This window comes from Bombyx mandarina, chromosome 18 (genome assembly GCF_030267445.1).
Source record: "Bombyx mandarina strain Sakado chromosome 18, ASM3026744v2".
In the NCBI taxonomy this organism is placed as follows: Eukaryota; Metazoa; Arthropoda; class Insecta; order Lepidoptera; family Bombycidae; genus Bombyx; species Bombyx mandarina.
Genome location: NC_143224.1, coordinates 9,438,219 through 9,463,584, shown reverse-complemented (window position 1 = coordinate 9,463,584; position 25,366 = coordinate 9,438,219). Strand labels below are relative to the sequence as shown.

Sequence of the window (25,366 nt, the reverse complement as noted above, 5' to 3'; positions counted from 1 at the left end):
CTGGAACCCATAGACATATACAGTGTAAATACGCCACACACCTTGAGATATAAGTTCTAAGGTCCCAGTATAGTTACAACGGCTGCCCCACCCTTCAAATCGAAACGCATTACTGCTTCACAGCAGAAATAGGCGGGGCGGTGGTACCTACCCGTGCGGACTCACAAGAGGTCCTACCACCAGTAAAAATCCTTGGAATAGTTTGTATCATTCCCATGTTCTATACTCCTCAACTTCAAAACGTTCGCTTAAATCGTGCAATAGCATTTGGACATAAGAACCTATGGAAATCTTAGTTCGGGAAAACATTGTATAATGTGTGCATTCTTTTACTTGCTAGGTCATCCCACTCAAAATAAAATTCCAGCCCCTAAATACAAACTCGACAGATGACTGGAGTAATTTTTTCAGTACATTCCCTGAGATATGGAATTGGCTTCAATGCTATTTCTGATAGCTGTTTCTGTTCGAACTAGTTCATAAAATTTTGAAAGACTGCGAAAAGGACAGAAAATAGATGAAGTTTCAAACTTTTCAGTTCTTTCGGCTTGATTTATTTTCACTGCTTACTTTTTTGAACAAGTATTTCCTGCAGAATGTATTTCTGAACTATATTAGATCGAAAGTTATGACTTGCTACGACACCAGCCATTTGTAACGGAGACTTAAAATTTTAAGCCTCCACTTTTGGCAACTTTCCGAGCTACACTACTTTACCCTTTGGCACAATGCCAGAGGTGAAATTCGCTTTCGCTTTTTACCAACCACATACAAATTCTGGTTCAGTGTACTTATTCACATGTAAACGGTGTTTAATAAACAAGATTATACTTTTCTAACTGGTTTTAGTAGGTACGTAAAATCTGCGTAAAATCTTCTCATCACAAATATTACAGTGTCTCAAGACGAAAGTCTGTGGCCAGTGGGTGTTGTCAGTGATGATTTATGGCACTGAGACGTGGTCGCTCACAATGGGCCTTATGAGAAGGCTCAAGGTCACCAAAAAAGTGGGCTTTACTCGGAGTTTCCCTAGGAGATCAAATCTGAAATGAGGAGATTCGCAGGAAAACCATACCGTAAACCAAAGGATTGCGATGTTGAAGTGGCTGTGGGCGGGGCACATTGCTCTTAAAACGGATGGCCAGAAAGGTCTTAAGTGGCAACTGTGTCTTCCGGAGACGTAGCGTAGGTAGGCCTCACACAAGATGGACCAACGTCCTATTGAGGATTGAGAGGATCCGCTGCATGTAGGCAGCGTAGGATCGGTCTTTGTAGCGAGGCTTGGGGGAGGTCGATCTCCAACAGTGGACGTCTGTGGGCTGATAAAATATAAATTAGTAGGTAGGTAGGTAGGTACCACTATTACGCCTGTTTCTGCTGCGAAGCCATATTCTAGTTTGAAAAGTAAGACAACTATTCTAGTACACAATTCAGACTTAGTCTTCATGTCTCAAAGTGGCTTGCGTCATACACGCTGTGATGTCCACGAGCTCCAGTAACCACTTAACACTACGTGGACCGTGAAGTCGTTCTCACGTCTTTGGGTTAAAAAATCAATACATTACTAAAAACCTTTGTGGTCAAACTAGCGAACTTAACCTAGTAGGAATACACAATAATATCTTTTTACTCGATAGTCCGCTTCGAAAGAGATTAAAAACGTATTTCTTAATAAGTAACTTATCATACAATAACATATTAAGCAATGCAAACTTTTTTTATATAAAGATATATTACTCATAGTATATCCACGCTGTGATTACCGTCATTAGAAAATAATACTAAGTCAACGCACTGTTTAACTACGAACCCTTATTACATCCGAGGTAAATTTAAGTACCTACATTGTTACATAGATATAGAAAACTTTTAAGTACTTCCCCCGTTTGTACGTAAGAACTTCGGTTAATAGACGCCGTTAAATGTTTATTGAGAGTAATAAAGAACCTCTTACAGCCTCGTAATAAAAGTAGTTGTAAATCAATTGAATATTGATTCGATCTGGATGTAATTTGGCAAACATATTATTATCCATACACTAAAATCACTTGGGTATCTGAATCTCCCTTGATAGAATGTTAGCATTGTTATACACTATGTTTGAATCCCGACACTGCTCCAGAAATGTTCACTGTACACTGAGAGCAGTTGTGTTTTTGACCAACTGATGTAACAAGGCACGCATACAACACGAACAAAGGCACAAATAAATCTCTACAGGATCTTAATTCTATATATATCAGGAATATCTTAAAAACCAATGTAATAGTTTATATAAATTGAGAATTACACTACCTAATCTGAGACAATTTTCAGAACCGTCTCCGCTGTATGACAACAACCACTATCATGAGGAATGTCTCCGTTGCAACTCCTGCGGACTAAATCTTACTGGACCCAATCAGGTTAGTAGTAAAATATTTTCTGCACACATTTTTAATAGTAAGTAAATAAATTTACTCATATATGAAACTTCGAATCTCGTCTATGAACGACAAAGTGACTTAAAAATTAATAATGCGCATAATATTTTTCGATGTGGCTCATTGTCTCATGGCTACAAACCCTGAAATCCTACTCTAGTTTCTTCTTCTTCGTCGCTGCCTCATTACTGAGGGTCATGACCACCTTGGTCTAGTTTCTGCACCAGCTTCCTCCAACGCTACCTGCACTCGGCCTGCTTAATGGCACCCGGGACGCTGGTATTTGTGGCCTCCTTTACAATGTCCGTCCACCTGGTTGGCGATCTTCCTCGACTTCTCTTTCCTTCCACGTAACTATTAGTTTTTCCAAGCTGTCAGAATTTCGTCAGGCCACATGTCCGAAGTACTACTAAGATTACAATCTGTATGCCGCGTCTCCTCAAGTACTTCGGATTCTAGTTTGTACAACTTTCAAAATACCGTAATTATATTCGTAATGCAATTTCCAATTCGGTATTATATTCCGTAATAGTGCTGCACCATCTTTTTACTTATTGGAGCTTTGAACTAGTCACTCATTCAATTCGAATTTACTAGTGGTGCCGCGGTAGTCGAAATTCAACTATAATATTTCTATAATCACAGATTTCGCCAAGACTACACTTTAGGCAATCTATATCTACACTAATATATAAATCTACAGTGGTTTTTACGGATGTTCCGTTATAACTACTGAACCATGCATCCGATTGACTTCAAACATGGTATCCGTGGTATATGAGTGTTGGACTCCCTACACCAGTTGCGGGGGCGTTAATGATGAGAATCTTTGTGAGGGTGAGAAATAATAATGTTAATTTTAAATGCCCAACGAAGCGGACGGGTACAGCTAGTTATTAATAAAGACAAACAATATTTAATCTATTCTCAATTTGACCACAGACTATAAGCAATAAGAAAAGTTTGATGCGTAATGTTTTTTTAATGGTCTAATGTATTTTTATGCATAAATGCAGAAAAAAAATTAACATTCTGCACTCCTTCTCTATATTCTCTATAAGGGTGGGAAATTTCATACTCCTCCGTCCGCGCAATTTTCGTAAAAAGGGGTACAAAGTTTTTGCTTCACGTACTAATATATAGATAATTGTTTTACTAATGCAACCGTAACCTCGATCGCACGGCACTGTTATATATCAGGGCTTCAGCATATTTTATTCAACAGGCGGCGTGTTCATTGAATACGAATCGAAATGTTAGAGAAATTTACCAATGGCAACAATGTAGTAATGTGCACATTGTTAAAAGTAGATAAAGTTTTGCCTACATGCACTAATAAAACGCAGATATTGTTGAAATAGCAACTATAAGAACTACTCTTTATTAAATGTGGTGGTATTATAATCGATATATATTAATACGTGAAGCAAAAACTTTGTATCCCTTTTTACGAAAATTGCGCGGACGGTGGAATATGAAATTTTTCACACTTATAGAGAAGTGCACAATGCTAATATTTTTTTTAAATAATGCATAAAAGATACATTAAATCAATAAAGAAAACATTACACACAATACATACCATGTATTTGACGCACACACGCATGCATACTATTTATTGTCAATCTTTTATTCTTGACGTCTGTTGTCAAATTGAGAATAGACTAAATATTGTTTGTCTTTGTTAATATTTTTTATAGTGTAGTCTTGGCGAAATTTGTGATTATAGAAGTATAAAATACAATCTTAATAGTGTACAAACTTACAATTCCAATTAATTATAGTCGAATTTCGACTACTGCGGGACCTCTAGTAGTGATCGATAAATATATAAGTCGTTTTGATAATTAAGACTAGTTTTCAAAGAAGCCTTTGTTTTCTTGTTTGTTCCATGACGCCGCGTAGATAAGCGCCATGCATGATTGAACAACATTTAGGTATCTTTGAGGTCCCATACCATCTCAACATTAGGAAATTGTCTGCCTGTCTCGTTGCTCCTGATATTATTGTAATAATAAAGCCAATAAGGATTTGTGATACATATATCTATAATGTAATACCGATGAAAAATTAAACTTAATACAAAATTATTTTAACAAAGTAAAAATAACCTTCATGGATATCATCGATAAGTTTCGCTTTGAAGCCACATTAAAAGGACAAGGCGCGCAAAAGAAGCCTTTTTCAATTTGAAACCAAAATACACCGACGTACGTCCTTTGAAAAATATAATCTTGTACTTTTTCTTCCGCGTCGAAAGCGGCTTAAGCAAGAAAAAAAATCAAACCAGATCAGACGAGCGGCTTAATCTTTTGCGATCAATTTTATCTATTTTAGATCAAAATAAAGTGGCTTCCTCTAACTTTAGTCCTATCAAAGGAATATATTTTGTATTATAATACTCAGTTAAAGGCGTCTGCTAAGTAATCCGCTTACCAGTAAAAGTACTCTTGAAGTATCGTATGACGTTTGTGTTTCTTATCAACCAACTGGATTCGATAGTTTTGTTAGTTGCCAAAAATATATGATATTTTACATGGGCTGTGATCGGAGTTCCAACACATGGGTTAATGCGGATCTATCTTTGGGATCCATCGATTCAATTAACCGGCGGCGGGTTACCTATTCTTGCCTCAAAGCGATTGTGTGTTAAATTTTGAAGGGTAGACTATCCGAAACTATCCGTGCCTTCAATTAAGATTTTAACTTAATTTGCAGCGGTATTTATGTAAATAAATAAATAAATAAATAATAAATATTTATTAACAATCACGCCACGTTAACTGGTCCCGTGCTAAGTTCGTAAAGAACTTGTGTTACGGGTACCAGATAACGGAAATAAATGTAATATTTTTATTATACACATACATATATTTAATATACATCCATAACCCTGGAAAAAACATTTTTTATTTATCATACAAATATCTTCCCTTGGCGGGATTCGAACCCGCGACCCCCATGTGTAGTGACTATGTCACTTACCACTACACCAGACGGCCGTTAATTATGTGTTCATCCATTGTTTCTAAATACACTCTAGTTACCACTTATGTATATCAGGTGGGTACGACACCATTAGTCAAATATCAATTTTCAGTCTAAGTTCTTATAAAAATTAAGGAAGCCTTGGAATCATACCGAGAAGTCTATTGGAAGATAAAGCCATGGCTTCTTTTTACAAATTTTATGTTGAATTACCACAGCAGAGCAGAGTAGTATTTTATTTATTTAATATATTTTGTACACACAGCTGTTAGAAGAAACACGACAATAAGGATACAGAGTACAAGGGCACTACTTATTTCATGTTGAAATCTCTTCCAGTAGGCCCGCAAAAGGAAAGAAGAATTAGGAACACAAACTTAGTGCAAACATACATATATATATATATATACATACATACATTACACAAAGACGTAGACATTACCATAGGTTTACGACCTCGCGTAGTACTGCTTTCTTCTATGAACCAGGCTTCCAATTGCCTACTATTTCCTTGTACTTATCGTGGTTTTTAATGCTGACTCGTGGTTTAAGAGTAGCAATGTATAGTTAAAAACTGTCCTTATTTCTAGTATCGTACAGTCCACCGTGAGAGCAAAGTTCCTCTCTGCCATTCCTAGAGATGTTTATTCATATGCCTGATGAGTTACTTTGATTTTTAATCAAATGTATGATATTTCCTAATTGAATTTTTAAATATGTACACATTATTACGTTTTTATTTTATTTTATTGGGTTTAAATTCGTCTTTCGTCTTAAGGAAAGACTTAGAAAAAGATAAATAGACGAAGGAACTGATAGTTTTATTCAATAAAAGTAAGTTAAATCTTCTTGTGGAAAACCAAACAAACTATTGTAAGATGAACTGCCTCCCTTTCTCCTTTTAGTAAAAATATTGAAATACCTCGAGAATTAACATAAATACGATAAATTATCGTTTGTCAATTTCACGCAAGATCGAACTTGATCATTTCAAAATTTCGCTTGATAATTTTTTTACATTTTTCGACAAAAACCTTTCGTTTATTTCACAAACACGTTAACCTGAATTTTAACGTGTGATATGAAATGTTCAGGAAATGCTTCCCTTTATTTATCGTGCTGAGTGCGTTTTCTAATTCATTAATGGATGAAATTTTATTGTGCTCTATTTGTGACGTGCCAATAAAAGTTGCCCCGGGCCAAAAAATGGTTTCTGTTCCTGAACTTCGCTTTGTCTGCTATTGAAAATGTACCTGGAAAATATTTGAATTTATTTTTAAATCTACTTTTTTTTTCAAAACCATCCCAAACTTTTTTTTGTTTATTTAAAGCATTCGGAATTACGGCGGTTTTGTAGTAACAAAATTAAAACTCATTTCAACAATTTCAACTCTTTTTTTTTTCGCTCCAACTATAATAATATCGAGAAATGAAATTATTTGTTATTGAATTTTTATTGTTTGTTTCCGTGATCGCTGTGGCTTATTAACGAATAATTAAAAAAAGATTTCAACTTCTTAAATAAACTCTTTAAACTTCGTATTCTGGATAAAAACATACTGTGGTTGCTCTTAAATATGACTCTGGAATAAATACGGATCCATATTCATTCAATGTTCGGCATCGGCCGGAAATTAAATATTTCATTCAATGTCAACGTTTCTTTCCGGAAAAATTACAGACCAAATATGAAAGAGGGGTGTATTCGGGTAATCATCACGTTGCTTGGTATATTAACTGCACGTACTTATGCCACAGTATAATGTAAGTAACAGTTCAAAAAGAAGTAAAAGTGTTTTCTTTGCCAACCAAGGTAGAATTTAAAGCAAATTGGTAGCAACGGTAAGCTCACAAACAAAGTACTTATGACTTTTTGATAGGTCTCACAGCCTTTAAATTATTATAGAAAGACATCTGATAGTGTTTATTTATTTATTTAATAAAATTAAAAAAAAAATTGAAACAAGTTTATTGGTTATGTAACCATTCATATACCAAAATGAACTTAACAAAACATAGATTCTTATGACACTAAAGTTTATTCAAAATGACCTCCGTGATTTTGAATACAGGCCTTCAATCTGCGCGGCCAGTCGTCTATCGCAGCACGATCGAGGTCCATGTCAATATCGGCGGCTGCCTTAATCAAGGATGTATTGAATGACTCCAAATTGGGATGAGGCTTTGAGCACGCCTTTTCCTCCAAGTGTTGCCATATCTTGTAATCCAACGGATTCAAATCTGGACTGGAGGAGGGCCAGTCTTCGTGCCGGATGAAGTCGATTTCACGCGCCGCCAGCCAGTCTTGTGTGCTCTTCGCTCTATGAGCTGGCGCCGAATCTTGTTGGAATACCCAGTGCCTGTTTTTGAACATGGTATGAGAAACAGGTTCCACAAGGTTCGTCAGGACTGTATTTTGATACACAACTGCATTCGTTTTTACACCTTTCTCACAAAAATGTACCTCTGTTAAGCCCCAATAAGAAACTCCCAACCATACCATGAGCGAGGATGGAAAATGACCTCGTTGGACACGCGGAATACGGTTGCTCGCTTCTTCACTACTGTGTGCGTACACCTTATCATTTTGTTTGTTGTAGCTCTCTTCTACGGTAAAAATTTTTTCATCCGAAAAAAGAATTTCCCGATATTTTTTTCCCGCGTACCGCTTCAACAAAGCGCGGCATCTCTTCAGTCTCAGGTCCATTAGACGAGCATTCAAACGATGTCCTGTTTTTCTTCGATATGCCCGAAGCCCTAAGTCTTCATTTAACACCCTTTTCACCGTGGTTCTGCTTAACCCCATCTGAACGGCCAACAGTTTCTGCTTACGTTTGGGATTTCTTTGAATTCGCGCCTTCACAGCTTTTATCACTGCTGGAGTCCTAACAGACCAAGGGCGACCACTTCTTGACCTGTCATCTACACTAGAGTCTTCATTGTATCGTTTGATGGTACGATAAACGAATCTTTTGGTTATATTCAAATTTTTCAGTATGTTAAAAATTTTAATTGGCGCGTAACCGCAACGATGCAACGCAATAACTGCAACACGGTCTTCTTTAAGCGTCCACTCCATATTTAAAAATGAGTAAAATTCTAAAAGTATACATTTTTATTTTCATGAACAATTCAAAATTCGAATTCAATAAACTTTTTTGTGGCCAGCATTCTAAAAGAAAAGTTTTTACTGTGTGACAATACTTATGACCTGACTAGGTATATGCTGTATAAACATTGTACTAGTTATACTGATAAACATTTTCAACATTTTTGGTATAAAATTCATAAAAATAAAGGCAAAAACCTAATTTAGCGCGAAATTGGGGGAAATTTAGCGTAAAGTTTTATTTAGCAATGTTGACTACCAATGGACGTAATTTTATACATTTTAACATTCGAAGCTTTGATTCTGTGAGGATTGCTGAATTGCCTGATTTCTTTGTTTTTGTTAATACTTTTTAAAAATGTCTCACAGTCTGTTTCTGACCTGAAGCTCAAAGACTGTCAATACAGGTGATGTTTTGTGAAGCCAAACTATCCCTGGAAAGGGTACGCCCTGCATACACATACACGAATAAAACAAAGTCCGACACAGAACAATACCGGCGGGCATTGATTGAAATTAATCAAATCGCAGAGGAAGCCCGTCGCGAACTGATTACCCAACTGAAAGCAAATCAATCAACCAACAATATTACTTATACAATTAGGTACTACACACACTTCTAAAACTCTTTATTTATACTAAACAAATCGTTTATATAGTTGGTTGGGCGGAGATTAGATAATATTATTATGCAGAATTAGATGTATTTCTGCAAAAATATTATAAAACTTTTTGAAAAATCGAAAAATCAATTCTGGTTTCTAATAATAATTACCTACTTACATTGGCATGATTACTGTGTTGCATTAAGGTAATGAGCGGATTTCCCCTTAAAATTAACACAACATAAGCAAAACGAAACAGTGCTATCACTCGTTTACCGTGATTGAAATAACGGGGCGCACCCAGTACTTACTATTCATCGTCCAAACCACTCTAGACAATTCGACTGAATCAAATATCGATTACAATAATATTATTATCATAAAACGCTTGTATTTTGATTTGCCGCCATTTTTCATGCTGGGTGGATTGCTTTGGATGGTGGTGAACATCGGATGGTTTTGGTATGACCATCCAAACTAACCAGTCTTATAATTTTATAATTATTTCATCACGTCGTGCCGCGACTCAGTCCGCGCTCACCCTACTCAATGTTGCTACAAAGAGTAGCAGTTTATTTGATTGACAGCTCGATAATATACAGTCGACGTGATACAACCTACGTTTCCGGCCGTCGAGCCCTACCATAGAATGATGACGTTAATTAAAAAAAAAATGGTTTTTGTATTTTTAAATAACGCATTTTTATTTTGAAGTGCACAAGACTACCACTATTCTATCTCTGCAATTGATACTGTTTTTTTTATTGTTTAGGTGGGTGGACGAGCTCACAGCCCACCTGGTGTTAAGTGGTTACTGTAGTCCATAGACATTTACAACACAAATGCGCCACCCACCTTGAGACATAAGTTCTAAGGTCTCAGTATAGTTACGACGGCTGCCCCACGCATTAGCGTTTCGGCTTGAAAGGTGAAGGTTTGAACGTGAAGCAGTAATCTGCTTCACGGCAGAAATAGGCGGGGTGGTGGTACCTAGCTGTGCGGACTCACATGAGGTCCCACCACCAGTAACACTTTGTGGTTTTAAATGTAGATTAACTGTTCCGACAATACAATTTAAACTTCGACTTAATGTTTCAAGGTGGGTTGGCAGCATCCACACTCTTATTTCTTTTAACACTTATGAGAGTTAAATATCGTGGGCTTCGTCTGCCTATAGGCTGTAACAAAAAATCGGAAATTTTTATTTGTTTCTAACAATTTATCATGGGACATTTTTTATAAACTAACAAACTTGTAATTGCTAACTGATTAAAAAAATATTAAAATTAGACCAATAGGAAAAGATATTATCATTTAAACTTCATCAAAACATGAACATGAACAGTTTTGTTACCTCTGTGACGCCATATGGGGTAAAGTAATCGACAAACTGACCATAGATCATACACTAATAAACAGTACCTACTTTTGATATTTGAATTCAATATAATAATATGAATAATAGTCTCCGTAAGCACACGCAACCGACTCTAGGGTGTTTGTTCAACCACTCAAAAAGAAAAACACGATTGTTTAGTGACAATAATAGGTCCAAGGCTAGAGAACCTAGCTACTTATGACATCACCCTCACAAGTTTTAAGTAGCGCATAGCCGGCTGATTTCATTAATTATGTTGTCTATGTTTTTTTTTTCAATACATAAACAGGAAAATCGGTTAACAACCAGTGGAGAAAAGCCTCTTAATTATTTTTTCTTTGCCTTTTTATATGCATACAGTTTAAGTCTTACTATTGATGTCCGGTTGAATTTTTTTGTTATTGTTTCGATGGGTAGATGCGTTCACGGCCCAACTAATGTTAAGTGGTTACCGGAGCCCATAGACATCTACATCGTAAATGCCGACACCTACCTTGAGACATGAGTTCTAAGTCTCAGTTTTTACAGTACAACGGCAGCCCCACCCTTCAAACCGAAACGCATAACTGCTTCACGGCAGAAATAGGCAGGGTGTTGGTACCTACCCGTGCGGACTCACAAGACGTCCTACCTTCATATTATATCATAATAATCGTCTCGTAAGTTCAGTGGTTTATATGTCTCTTATCCTAATTCCAGCGTGATGTCCGATCGATTCTCTGTCGGCGTATCACAGAAAAATGTCATATCTAAGAGAGAGAGAGAGAGAGACAGAGATAGTATTCTTTATTGTGCACTAAAAAATAAATAAACAATATAATACATTAAATACAAAAAGTACAATTAGCGGTCTTATCGCTAAGAGCGATTTCTTCCAGACAACGAATTACACGCGGTGTAACAATCCAGTGATATATATATATATATATATATATATATATGGGTAAGGCCGCCAAAAAGTAACCATTTTGATGGATGACTCCGCGTCCGGCATCTTTTTTAGAATAAATACAATAATACTATCATGTTTTATTGTTTTCCTGGCAAAAGGCATCCTTTCTACAACTGTTACAAATACGCAAACGTCTCCAAGACTACTTCTTTGTATTTAATTATGTAGTTTTTACTACGATAATACGAATTGCTAGAACAATTTCAAGTGTCCCAAATGATCCCCCATCATAGTTGGAATGAATTATATAAGTTTATTCCACCGGCAATAAAAAATTTTTTTTTAAAGAATCAATTATGTTAGGCAATATTTAATTCCTTCACAAAAATCTAGCTATTGAAATATCAATTATTTTCGAATTTTAACATCACGTCGTAGTATTTTAAGCTTTTATGTTACTGATTTTAAGTTACCAAAATTTTTACAATAATTTAAGAATTGAGCAGTAAGAATATGTTTTATAATTGGCCACGCCAATATCTAACTTACTTAAGGTATGTCACGTACTTATCGGCCATTAGTGAGATGATACGTGAGTTAGTTTGGTCCGCATCGTGTTTTTGTTAAACAGAAAAAAAGTTTTTACTGATTTTAAGGTAAGTTTGTATCGTTTTGCTTAAATCGAAGGATAATTTAGTAAGTTTAATGTTTAAATAAGAGCTCTAAGCTATAAACGTTGTTAATTATTCATCATAGTGCCCTAGATTCGAGCATCTTTTGAAAAGAGGGTAGGTTTAAGTTACTTTTATGTTACTATTGTTGTTAATTTTTTAGTTACGTAGCATAAAAGTGATGTAAAGCTTAGAACACATTTGAAATTGTAGAACAAAGCTTTAATAAAATGATAAAATTATAAATTGTAAATTCAAACACATCAACAACTTTTAAGTTATCCGGTAACTTAAGCTTTTATGTTACATGAGTCCAATTTAACGGCCTTACCCATATACCTACATACATACGCATATTCATTAATATACATACAAATACACCATGTAATATAATAATAATTATTAAAAAATTTGCTTCTTTACACATAAATAAGAATGAGCAATTTACATATAAAACATACTTTTAAAATAAACAATAGTAGGAGACATGGAACCGCACGATGCGGCCAACCAACTATTAAAGCTCGAAGCGTGATTTTGTGAATGATGACTTTATTCTCGTCGTTTCATAATTATTTTGATAAAAATCACCTTCGTTAATAAATATATTTTTCATTCTGGTATATCAATAATATGAAATGGGAATCCTTAAAAAAAGTAACCAGCAGATGACTTTCTCGAGTTTTTCGATGTAATCTCGCGTTTATTATATTATTTTGAAGTCGTCGTGGCCTAAAGGATAAGACGTCCGGTGCATTCGTGTTGAGCGATGCAGCGGTGTTCGAATCCCAGGCGGGTACCAATTTTTCTAATGAAATACGTACCTACTCAACAAAATGTTCACGATTGACTTCCATGGTGAAGGGATACATCGTGTAATAAAAATGAAACCCGCAAATTTATAATTTGCGTAATTACTGGTGGTAGGACCTCTTGTGAATCCGCGCGGTTAGGTACCACCACCGTGCCTCTTTCTACCGTGAAGCAGTAATGCGTTTCGGTTTGAAGGGTGGGGCAGCCGTTGTAACTATACTCGAAACCTTAGAACTTATAACTCAAGGTGGGTGGCGCACTTACATCGTAGATGTCTATGGGCTTCAGTAACCACTCCACACCAGGTGGGCTGTGAGCTCGTCCATCCATCTAAGAAATAAAAAAAAATAAAAAAACTGACAATCCCAATTGCTTTACGATTTTCGTTGACACAGTCGACTAAGGCATGAGAAATTATATATGGCGATTGTCTAACATTTAGAAATCTATTATCTCGAAGATCAAACCCTAAAATTATAATATGTATAATGGTTTAAAAGAGTTAGCTTAAATTTAAAAGCAGAACAATTTTATTATTCCGATAAAAATATTAAAATTAAATTAATTTGTATTAAACCTAATCCGTGACTTCTTTCAGCTTCTTTCTGTATTCCTCGTAGTTTGAAATTCGAAAAAATCACCTTCTTGTGTAAACGTGACGTAGAAAAACTAAAAAAATGTTATAGAATGTCTAATAGTCGCACTGACTTGATTTTATTTAGTTACGCATTTTTTCACGCGTTTCAAAACGTCAAAAGTAAGAAAAAAGAGCTATGGTTCGATATTTGAATTCATCGATGCGGCAACCTAAAGTGAAACACGTTATTTTGCCATTGAAATGAAAAAACCGAGAATGACATGTTTGTGGCAACATTACCCAATATCAATATTTATTCGGTTGCTGGCGAGTTTTATTGGAAAATTTATTCGGAATCAATGATCATGGCTACACACGTACCTGAGTAAACAGACGCTTTTCAATAACTGCTCATATTTATGTAAACGTAGTCAATTTACGAGGCAATCGCGACTCAATTACTAAATTATTTATTCCTAATTTTATAATACAATTAATGTAGGTTAAGTATATTTAGGAAGTACTTGTGTACGTCGTTTTGCGTTTGCGTAAAAGTTAATGTATTGCGCAAACGAACGCTCCAAGATCGTGGTCAATTAATGATAAAAAAATATGTTATTTTTTTACGTTGTTACAAAGTTAAGTCGTACACTGTGTGCATTACTAATAAGAATCTTACGTTACGGACGTTTTTTCCCGGTTAGGGTACCCCTCCGCATCGTCCCATAAGGAACTTCGTTCCAAAATATCATGATCATTTTATGAGTTACTCGAGACAATAATCAAGTCGTCGCGGCTTCATATGTTCAATGTAATCGTATGAGGCGATGCCAATCGATACAGCCTTTCTGACGAAAATACCTACTTAACATTTGTTCACCAACGATTTCCACGAAGAAAGAAGAATGGAGTGTAATATCCATTTAACACCAGGTGGGCGGTGGATAGATGGTCGATCCATTGACCGCAATAATAATGCTATCATCAAAAATAGTACCTTTTATGGAAATGAACAAAAAACGGGTAGTTTGTAATGAACGACAATTTGCTGTACGTAATTTCACATGTGAAAACGTTTAGGAGCATACGATATATCGAATCGAACAATGTAAAGGGCTGCCATTTTTTAATAGCTGGACATAAAAAATATTTGATGGCTGATTTGTCGATGAAATTTATTGTATTTTAACCCCATAAAGTCTCCGACATCGAAGTCCGGACACATTGTATAATGTTGGATGTAATAAATTTACATTTAGATTTTCTCTTACATCAATAATTTCACGCGTTTCGCGCAGTTCAATTACTCGTCTCATTTTAAAAACACATTATCCAATCTCTCATAGGAAACGCATGTGTAATATCGCTAGACTGTGTGCACTATCTATATTCTATACTAATATTATAAAGAGGAAAGATTTGTTTGTTTGTTTGTTTCGAATAGGCTCCGAAACTACTGGACCGATTTGAAAAATTCTTTTTCCATTAGAAGCCGACATTGTCCCTGATGAACATAGGCTACTTTTTTTTTTTTATTATTTGTTTCATGTGTGTTTTAATGTTTCCGAAGCGAAGCGAGGGCGGGTCGCTATAATGGATATAAGGTAACCATTTTGGAACTTAATTTAATGAGTTTTTGATCTCATATTCCTTCATATCCCCTTTACTTTGTACATAATTGACTACCGTGAATGTAGCTTTAAAACAATTTTCAATTTGTTTCGAGTTTCAATGATAATGCAGTTTGATCATAATTTTATATAGAACTTTGGTTTTGAAATGTATTCAAGTGAATTCAAGGGGATCTTTTTTTTTTTTTTTTTTTTTTTTTTTTATTGCTTAGATGAGTGGACGAGCTCACAGCCCACCTGGTGTTAAGTGGTTACTGGAGCCCATAGACATCTACAACGTAAATGCGCCACCCACCTTGAGATATAAGTTCTAAGGTCTCAATTATAGTTACAACGGCTGCCCCACCCTTCAAACCGAAACGCATTACTGCTTCACGGCAGAAATAGGCAGGGTGGTGGTACCTACCCGTGCGGACTCACAAGAGGTCCTACCACCAGTAATTACGCAAATTATAATTTTGCGGGTTTCATTTCTATTACACGATGTTATTCCTTCACCGTGGAAATCAATCGTGAACATTTGTTGAGTACGTATTTCATTACAAAAATCGATATAAACAGTCTATTTCCAAAACGCAGTAGCAATTCATGGAACAGCTGAAGCACGACTGGTTACTGTATACACAATATATGTATAAACTTAAATGAAGTTTTTGTTTTATTTACAATGCAAATCAATACAGAATTGATAAAATTATTATATTTTTTTTAAATATTTAATTTTTTTATTTTAACATAATTAATTTTTTTATTTAAAAAAAAAAAACACAATATTCCTAATCTAAAAGTACATGTTATTATCCGCAACATGCTTCGTCAGATTACAGTGTGTATTATAATAGATATTAGATATAATAGATAGATTATAACAGATATAATAGATATTAGTACAATAAAGTATCTTCGTGAGTATAAATCGTTAAGCACTTGTTGTATTTATTATTTATAGTATTTAGTGTGAGTCAAGTTTGTCACACTTCTTTAACTCCTCCATAAGCCAATTAGTAAAACATTACGATTCAACCTACCTACGTACCTACGTATGGTAGACAGCAAAGTCTGAATTTCAGCGAAATAGTACAAATATAGCTCTACTCTATTCCATGGATAATGCAATGATAACTTCAATGTAAAAAAAAATGAAAATAAAAAGTTCAGATTCATCATAACACTTAATTATGTGAGAGAAATAACCACAGTTTTATGAGAAAAATTCAAAAGTAAATAATACTTAATATTAGTTTATTACTTAACAATACACTGGTTAAACTACCACGAGTCACTTCGTAAATGTGCCATAAGGTAATATTGTTTAATTGATACTCCTTCGAACTGAGGTATTGAATTGTCTAATAAAAAGTAATAACTGAATTAAGAACAACACATTAACTAAAATCCAAAATATCTCACAATGCTGAACAGTAAATATAATCTTCGATCTTAATTAAATTCGTCTCTCAAAATTAGCTTCTTTCGTATTTTGTGAAACGTAACAGAAATTTATCAGTAGCTTTGGCGGAAAATCTGTTTATAAAGCCCTCAATTCAACGTAGATTTAATCTATCAAAATGAAGTGGAGCTTAAAGCGTTACTCGAGGCGATGAACGGAGTACCCTTAACTCCTCAGCTCAATTGCAACGGTGAGCTGAATACAATTATTATGAGGTGGTGACTAAAACTAAGTTTAAGTTGGTTTAAACTTACTGAGATGATATTCTACCAAAGGAATTAAGTTGGAGATTGTTTTCTTCATTTTTAGTTATTTTAGTTATCACTAGATGATGACTGAGCTTTGCTCTTTTTTTTTTTTTGATAACTCCATCTTATTGTGTCTTTAAAGCAGTTAGTTGCTCTCGATTAAGAAAAATAGTATTAATATACGCCAATAGATGTCGGGAAGAGTCATAAAGTTGATTAACGATAAAGTTTATTATTGAAAACACGAATAAAACAACATTTTCTGAAAATAAATCGTAACTAGATCGATTTATCGCCCCCGAAATCCCGTGTATACTACTAAATTTTATGAAAATCGTTGGAGCCGTTTCCGAGATTCAGATTATATATATACAAAAATTGCTCGTTTAAAGGTATAAGATATTCAAGAACGAAATGCGTCTCAACTGCGACTATGTTTTAACTACGTCGCGAATATTCCGAGAACGATACCTTTTGAATTTTCTTTTCGAACTCAAACGAAACATTGCTCATTGATTTATTCAGGTCTTAGCCTAACCAAAGTTTTTTAATCACTGTTATCAATTCTTTCGGAGCCAATTCCCGGGGGAGCTCTCTCGGCAATGCCTTGTTACTATCGGAGCATCTCGGACGCGAATAAATCAAGATTTGTCGACCGTTACGAAACTAATCAACGGCCCGCTATCAAATTCAGAGTCTTCAAAAATAAATATACTAGTTACAAAAAAATACGCTACCGTACCGTTGGACGTAAGATTAAATTAAATACTTAAGGCTTTGTTTTTTCTATTCTCCGAACGCACAGACATCCCAAAAATCAAAAACTTAATGCCGCTACCATTGATATTTAAACTAGACGTATCAATAAGCAAAAAAAAGGCACACCGAGAGGACAGACATTAAAATTTTGTAGTAGAAGTGTGGATTTTACTCTTATATCTTGTTTTCATTTAATCTGTTGTTTTTTATTTTATATTTTAGTCTACCTGAAATTGTTAGTTTAAAATGTAAAATGTTCGGAAAATTAAGGCACTATTACTATCATTATTATAGTCGGTCTTAAAATGATCCACATTTGTAAATACACATTAAAGTAGTAATAATAAGAATTTATTGCTTTAAATTGGCGCACCAGATGCCGTTGTACATAGAGGTTAACAGAGCTTACATATGGGTGTGCATCAAAACAAGAATGTCGCCGTTCATATTGAGACGTGGCGGCCGAAAAGAACGCTTTGGTACAGAAATAGACAAAATGGCGGTGCCTATCCGTGCGGGATCGGCCTACCATCCGTAAAAAAGAACAATATAACAATAACACAATGCATTGCAAGAGTTTCAACTACTGAAAATTTACAATTAACTAAACAAAATATTATCAAATACGTCACCCAAACGTGAGCTATTTGAGAGATTTTATGTATCGATTTTCGCAATGGAGTAACATTCAAAACTCGTTAGAACAACATTCAAGTGAATTTTTCTATGTGATATTCTTTATAACAGAAATTAAAAAGTTTTTAGTAATTTTTACGCTCTATATCTTCTATATATTAATACGTGAAGCAAAAACTTTGTATCCCTTTTTACGAAAATTGCGCGGACGGAGGAATATGAAATTTTCCACACTTATAGAAAATATAGAGAAGAAGTGCACAATGCTAATATTTTTTTTAAATAATGCATAAAAGATACATTAAATCAATAAAGAAAACATTACACACACTACATACCATGTATTTGACGCACACGCGCATGCATACTATTTATTGTCAAACTTTTGTTCTTGACGTCTGTTGTCAAATTGAGATTAAATATTGTTTGTCTTTTTTAAAAAAAAATTATAGTGTAGTTTTGGCGAAATTTGTGATTATATAAGTATAAATTAAAATCATAATAGTGTACAAACTTACAATTCCAATTAATTATAGTCGAATTTCGACTACTGCGGGACCTCTAGTAATAGTAATTTTCTAATTAAAATTAATACATACATGTAAAAATAGTTAATAAATTTACTATCATAATTTTCTTATCCACCGATTTGGAATGCAGTTTCATCATTGCAAAAAGCTAGTATGAAATAAACGACAAAGAAAGGGTAAATCTAAAACTCATTATTATTTAAAAAAAAAAACTCGACGAATACAATTATATAAAGCCACATACGAACCAAAATACATTAGAACGCGTTTTACAAAAAGTACATTTACCGCAAACCTCCGCCCGGCGAAAAACACGAATGCTCGACAAAGCTTATTTTAGGGGTTCCCTAACCACTAAAAGTACCTATACTGAATAGGCCCACATTACGCACGTTGATTTACCCGTTCCTATTATACCTTTAGGAAATTGTTTTTTCGAACACAATCGGCCCGGCCTCGATAACAGAAATATTCACCGAAGACAGATGAAAATATATTTTATTTACGTTTATGACGTGATAATAAGATTACGGGATGTTAATTCGTCACTTTCATTGTGGTATTTGTTTGAATCATCGAGCCGTACATCTAGATTTCTAGACTAAACTTCATGACTAAAAAAAAAACATATTATGTATATTATTATGTTCTCGGAAGTCGACCGCTTTGAACGCCATTTTCATAACACAATTTTTTTTTTATTGCTTAGATATGTACACGAGCTCACAGCCCACCTGGTGTTAAGTGGTTACTGGAGCCCATAGACATCTACAACGTAAAGGCGCCACCCACCTTGAGATATAAGTTCTAAGGTCTCAGTATAGTTACAACGGCTGCCCTGCCCTTCAAACCAAAACGCATTACTGCTTCACGGCAGAAATAGGCAGGGTGGTGGTACCTACCGGCGCAGAGTCACAAGAGGTCCTACCAGCAGTAATAAAAATACACAATTTAAAATTACTTTAAATATACAATTTCCTAAAGCATTCCTAACTATCGTAAATTCGATCTATAGTCTAATAATATAAGATCGAATATGCTAAATTATATAATATTTCATTTTGATCAGCGAATATTTTTTTTCTAAAAACTTCAGAGACAAACTTTTCATTTGTGAATCGCTACTGTACAAAGTTAATGAAAAAAGTTTTGATAAACGTAAAAGTAATAATCATGGTAAGATTGAGACCGATCTCCAAAACTCAATTAAAGATAATAAACAACTTATTATACACTTCAATTATTTGTAGATGAGACCGATAAAATGAGAATTGCTAAGACAGTAATTCTTTTGATATTTGAAAAAGAAATTGTTATGTTCTTCGTGGTAATGTGTGCTGAGCGTCATTAATTAAAATTGCAAAGAAATTTTTTACTTTGATTGAAGGCGTCAATATCGTTTTTTATTTAATCAATCCTAGAGATCGGTAGTCACATAGTTCAGTCTTGTGTGGTTTTCGAGTGGACATAAGAGTGTGCTAATCTGTAAATAAATATTTAAAAAAATAGTGTTTTCTAAGCAACTCTTAACTAACTTCTTACGTTTGCTGGAGAAAAAATACCAACTTATGCTCACATATTTATAATTCTAGTAGCTCTTAGAGGTCAAGGACCCGCTTGACAATTTGGTTAACCAAAGAAATAACCCAAAAACATTTTTAGGAAGTAAGAACGTGGATTGATTTATAAACCACTAGCTGTACCCGTCCGCTTCGCTGGACATTTAAAATTAACATTATTATTTCTCACCCCCACAAAGATTCTCATCATTAACGCCCCTGCAACTGGTGTAGGGAGTCCAACACTCATATAAATATTAGCCTATCCATTAAGTACATATATTTTTACATGGATACCAAGTTTCACGGCAATCGGATGCATGGTTCAGTAGTTATAACGGAACATCCGTAAAAACCACTGTACGTTTATATATTAGTATAGATTATAAATATTATAATTCTAAAATGGTTCGATATAATATTTTAATAAACTTCATCACAAAATGATCGAATATCAGAAAGCGGTTCAATCGCTAGTAACATATAGGAAGCGTAGACTTATGTTACGAACAGGTTACTACTATTCGACAAATATCTTTCTGAGTGTACGAAATTAGAATTTCATAAAATATAATTAATCAATTAATAACTTCTTCTATATCGTTCCCTCACTACTGAGGATCGCGACCACGCGCGACGTACTTCCAATGTGCTCGATCATGGCTGGCATGGACTGCATGATACAGAATACCACCAAGTGCTTCTCTTGCTAGATCTGACCATCTGGCTGGTGTTCTGCCCACGGCGCGCTTGCCCTCTATGCGACCTGCAATTATGAGCTTCTCTAATTCATGTCTGGGAGACCGCGTGATGTGTCCGAAGAAGCCCATAACACGTTCCCGGCAGATGGAAGAGAGCCTTTTTCGGATGTGTAGCTGCTTTAGAATGGACTCCTTTGTTCTCATGGCAATTAATAACTAAATTCCATTTACTATGTTTTTTTATTGCTTAGATGGGTGGACGAGCTCACAGCCCACCTGATATTAAGTGGTTACTGGAGCCAATAGACATCTGCAACGTAAATGCGCCAACCACCTTGAGATATAAGTTCTAAGATCTCAGAATAGTTACAACGGCTGCCCCGCCCATCAAACCGAAACGCATTGCTGCTTCACGGCAGAAATAGGCGGGGTTTTGGTACCTACCTGTGCGGACTCACAAGAGGTCCTACCACCAGTATACAATTATAACAATTAATTAATTTGTAATTCGTAATGAGGACTCCATTGAGCGGTTGGTGGTGCGAGGGAAAGTCGAGGGCAAAAGATCTCGCGGACGATCTCCAACACGATGGCCCGACCTCATAAAATCGGTGACTCACTTCAACATAAATGATTGCTCTCACTCTGCGAAACATAGTGCCACATGGCGTCGCATCCCGAGAGCATCGGTATCGCAGGATCCAACTGTGCATGACCACGACCACTCTGTCAAGAGTGTACGAATAGGAAGAGAATTAATTTGAATCTTTTTGCGTATACAGAAGCGCGCACGCCGTTTCAAAAACCATATTCTGTGCGACCTGCACTTCGCGGACGTAGCGCTGATGGAGTGCAGCGATTTCATGCAGCAACTACGCAGCTTCAAACCACAATCGCTGGGCTGCGCCGTCGCTAGGCGCAAGTCTTCAACTACCCTCATATTCCCGTTGCCACCTCAGGCTTGTTCAGGTACGTAGCTTTCTATAACTGTATTTTGTACTAGCGACCCGGCCCGCTCGGGTCTTTAACAAAAATTTCCAAATAAAAAATGATAATACACACACATTAACCCTTATATTTGTATCAGGTTTCTAAAAATAGAAAATTATGAAGGTAGTTTGAATAATTATCATTATTTTAATGAACTTTTTTTTTTCATTTAAATAATATTTGTTTTTATCATTTTTTTTTGTATTTTTATATTATTATTAGTCTAATTTTCCTAACATTATTATTATCAACAGAGCAAAGCGGTACTTCACGCCTGGACAAAGAGTTTTGCTTTATAAAGCACAAGTCCGGCCTCGCGTGGAGTACTGCTCCCATCTCTGGGCCGGGGCTCCCAAATACCAGCTTCTTCCATTTGACTCCATACAGAAGAGGGCCGTTCGGATTGTCGATAATCCCATTCTCACGGATCGTTTGGAGCCTCTGGGTCTGCGGAGGGACTTCGGTTCCCTCTGTATTCTGTACCGTATGTTCCATGGGGAGTGCTCTGAGAAACTGTTCGAGATGATACCGGCATCTCGTTTTTACCATCGCACCGCCCGCCACCGGAGTAGAGTTCATCCATACTACCTGAAGCCACTGCGGTCATCCACAGTGCGTTTCCAGAGATCTTTTTTGCCACGTACCATCCGGCTATGGAATGAGCTCCCCTCCACGGTGTTTCCCGAGCGCTATGACATGTCCATCTTCAAACGAGGCTTGTGGAGAGTATTAAGCGGTAGGCAGCGGCTTGGCTCTGCCCCTGGCATTGCTGAAGTCCATGGGCGACGGTAACCACTCACCATCAGGTGGGCCGTATGCTCGTCTGCCTACAAGGGCAATAAAAAAATAAAAAAAAAGTTTTAGTAAGGATCCCTAATTAAAAAAAAAAAAGAATATGGCCTATGTCACTCGGGGATAGTGTAGCTTCCAAACAGTGAAATAATTTTTCAAATCGGTTCAATAGTTTCGAAGCCTATTCAATACAGACAAACAAATCTTTCCTCTTTATAATATTAGTATGGATATAGATGTGACTGTAATTTCAGGATCACTGTGGCTCATGGACATCAGCATTGCTAGACATACAGGCCAGACACCTACTACAGTAGACCATTTCAAACCTCCTTCAGAACTTATCATAGTGCTCTAGAAGCATAATAAAGGAAAGTACTGTCCAAAAGCAAATGCTTATGTGATTTGGCTTATTAAGCTCTGCAGTGGAGGCGTGTGTTGTGAAACCACAATGACTAGTACCACAGTTTTTCTTCTAGGAAGTGATTATACATTACAGGTCGGAATCTAATACATTAACTTTTTAAATCAGGACTTCGAATCCGTGTCTCGATTCTGTCATAGTTTATGTTTCTAAGTATGGTCTCGGTGAATACTTCAACTCAACTAGGCGTTTATTGGAATTGGGAATTGTAAATTATAATAATATATAGACGAGTTAAACGTAGAAAATTTCAAACAGAAACTTCTGAAATCAACAGCTTTATTCCCGCAAAATTAACTGTTAGTCCTAACTCAACTAAATTAGAAGTTAAGAAATGAAAATAATAATATCTTTGAATAGCAATTAAAATTGGAATATCGAATATCGACGAAATATATCTTCTAGTGAATCTACTCTTCGGCTAATAAATAATTATTAGGAGTACAAATAAGTTTCCGCCGTTTTTTGTCGAAAAAATAATATTTATTATGAAAGAACGGTAATTTAAATTTAACCGAAGTATTGTACATCACTAGCAGCTACTTTTTCCCATCTCTCAGGCAGAGTTCGGATTCCACGTCTGAAGAACTCCTCGTCTTTTGACGCTATCCACGAATCAACCCAATTTTTGGTATCTTCATATGATTTAAGCCGCTGCTCCGACAGAGCATGTGCCATTGACCGGAACAGATGATAGTCAGACGGGGCAATGTCTGGTGAATACGGCGGGTGAGGTAGTACTTCCCAATTAAGTGTTTTTAAATAATTTGTACCGGTACCGCTACATGCGGACGAGCATTATCATGGAGCAGAATAATTTTGTCATGTCTGGAGTAGTATTGAGGACGTTTTTCCTTCAGAGCTCGACTCAATCTCATCAATTGCGTTCGGTAGAGAGCTCCAGTGTTTGTTTCGCCTGGATTAAGCAACTCGTAATACATCACACCCAGCTGATCCCACCAAATAGACAGCATGAGTTTTTTCCATGAATATTCGGTTTTGCTGTGGATGTTGACGCGTGGCCAGGTAGTCCCCATAATTTTCTTCTTTTTGGATAATCATAATGTATCCACTTTTCATCACCAGTGACGATTCGATGTAAAAAACTTTTTTTTTGGTGCCTAGCTAGCAGCATTTCACTCATACATAAGCTGCGTTCAATATCTCTCGGCTTTAATTCGTATGGAATCCAATTACCTTGTTTATGAATAATTCCTAACGATTTTAAACGATGTGAGACTGCTTGCTGAGTGACTTCTAAAGTAAGTGCAAGTTCTTTTTGTGTTTGAGACGAATATTCCTCCAATAGTTCCGTCAATTCTGCATCCTCATAAATGTTTGGCCTTCCACTGCGATCTTTGTCTTCTACGTCAAAATCACCGTTTTTAAACTTTTTAAACCACTCACGACATGTTCTCTCACTCAAGGCAGCCTCATTATATGCTTTTACGAGCAATCGATGCGCCTCGGCTGCAGATTTTTTAAATTAAAAAAGTAAATTAAATTTCCCGCAAATGACGCTAATTTGGTTCAAATTTTAACATTTTTGGATAAAAAAAATATGACGCTAATACGGAGTTAATAATATGATAGGGCCAAGTTGTTCTTAAATGATCAACTTAATTTTCAAGCCGATTATCATCTGTGAATTCGAACGTAAGTCTCGTGCCACACCATCTTTCTCAAAACGGCGGAAACTTATTTGTACACCTTTATATATTTTTTAAATACTTCAATGCTATTTCTGTGACCCAATTTAAAATTGAGTACGACTGATTACCAAAACCTGTACATACTCATTAAGAGACGTCAACTTTCGTTTAAGACAGCTATTGCTATAAGAATTGTAACAAGCCTTTGATTTAATTCGTAATAATTTTTCATTTATATGCAGGCCTCGAATCTATTATGGGTCAAGACGCATACCTCCGGAATATATTACCTCCTTAATCTCTGACTCAGCGGTGCAGTAGTTAGCGGTCCTGACTGATGGTCGCTGAAGGTCGTGGGTTCGATTCCCGCATCGGGCAAACATTGTGCGAAGAACAGTTTTATTTGCTATTTGTCTGGGTGCTTATTATCTATTTATGTAGATATTTAATCATATAGGTATCAGTCTCTGGTACCCATAATACAGGGAATCCTAAATTGGGGCCGGATAACCGTGCGTCATTTGTTCCTAGTTATCTA

The 25,366-nt window shown here is 35.7% G+C and overlaps 1 protein-coding gene across 4 annotated transcripts in view; it reads left to right on the top strand.

The window, feature by feature from the left end:
* Nucleotides 1-25,366, top strand: part of rsh (Rap GTPase activating protein radish) — a 319,148-nt gene that overhangs the window by 192,161 nt on the left and 101,621 nt on the right. For all 4 annotated transcript variants that reach the window (XM_089734679.1, XM_089734678.1, XM_089734681.1 and 1 more), the window contains 2 exons: nt 2,317-2,405; nt 21,753-21,939. In XM_089734679.1, coding sequence (XP_089590805.1) covers nt 2,317-2,405; nt 21,753-21,939 — 276 coding nt within the window. The remainder of the gene's footprint in view (nt 1-2,316; nt 2,406-21,752; nt 21,940-25,366) is intronic.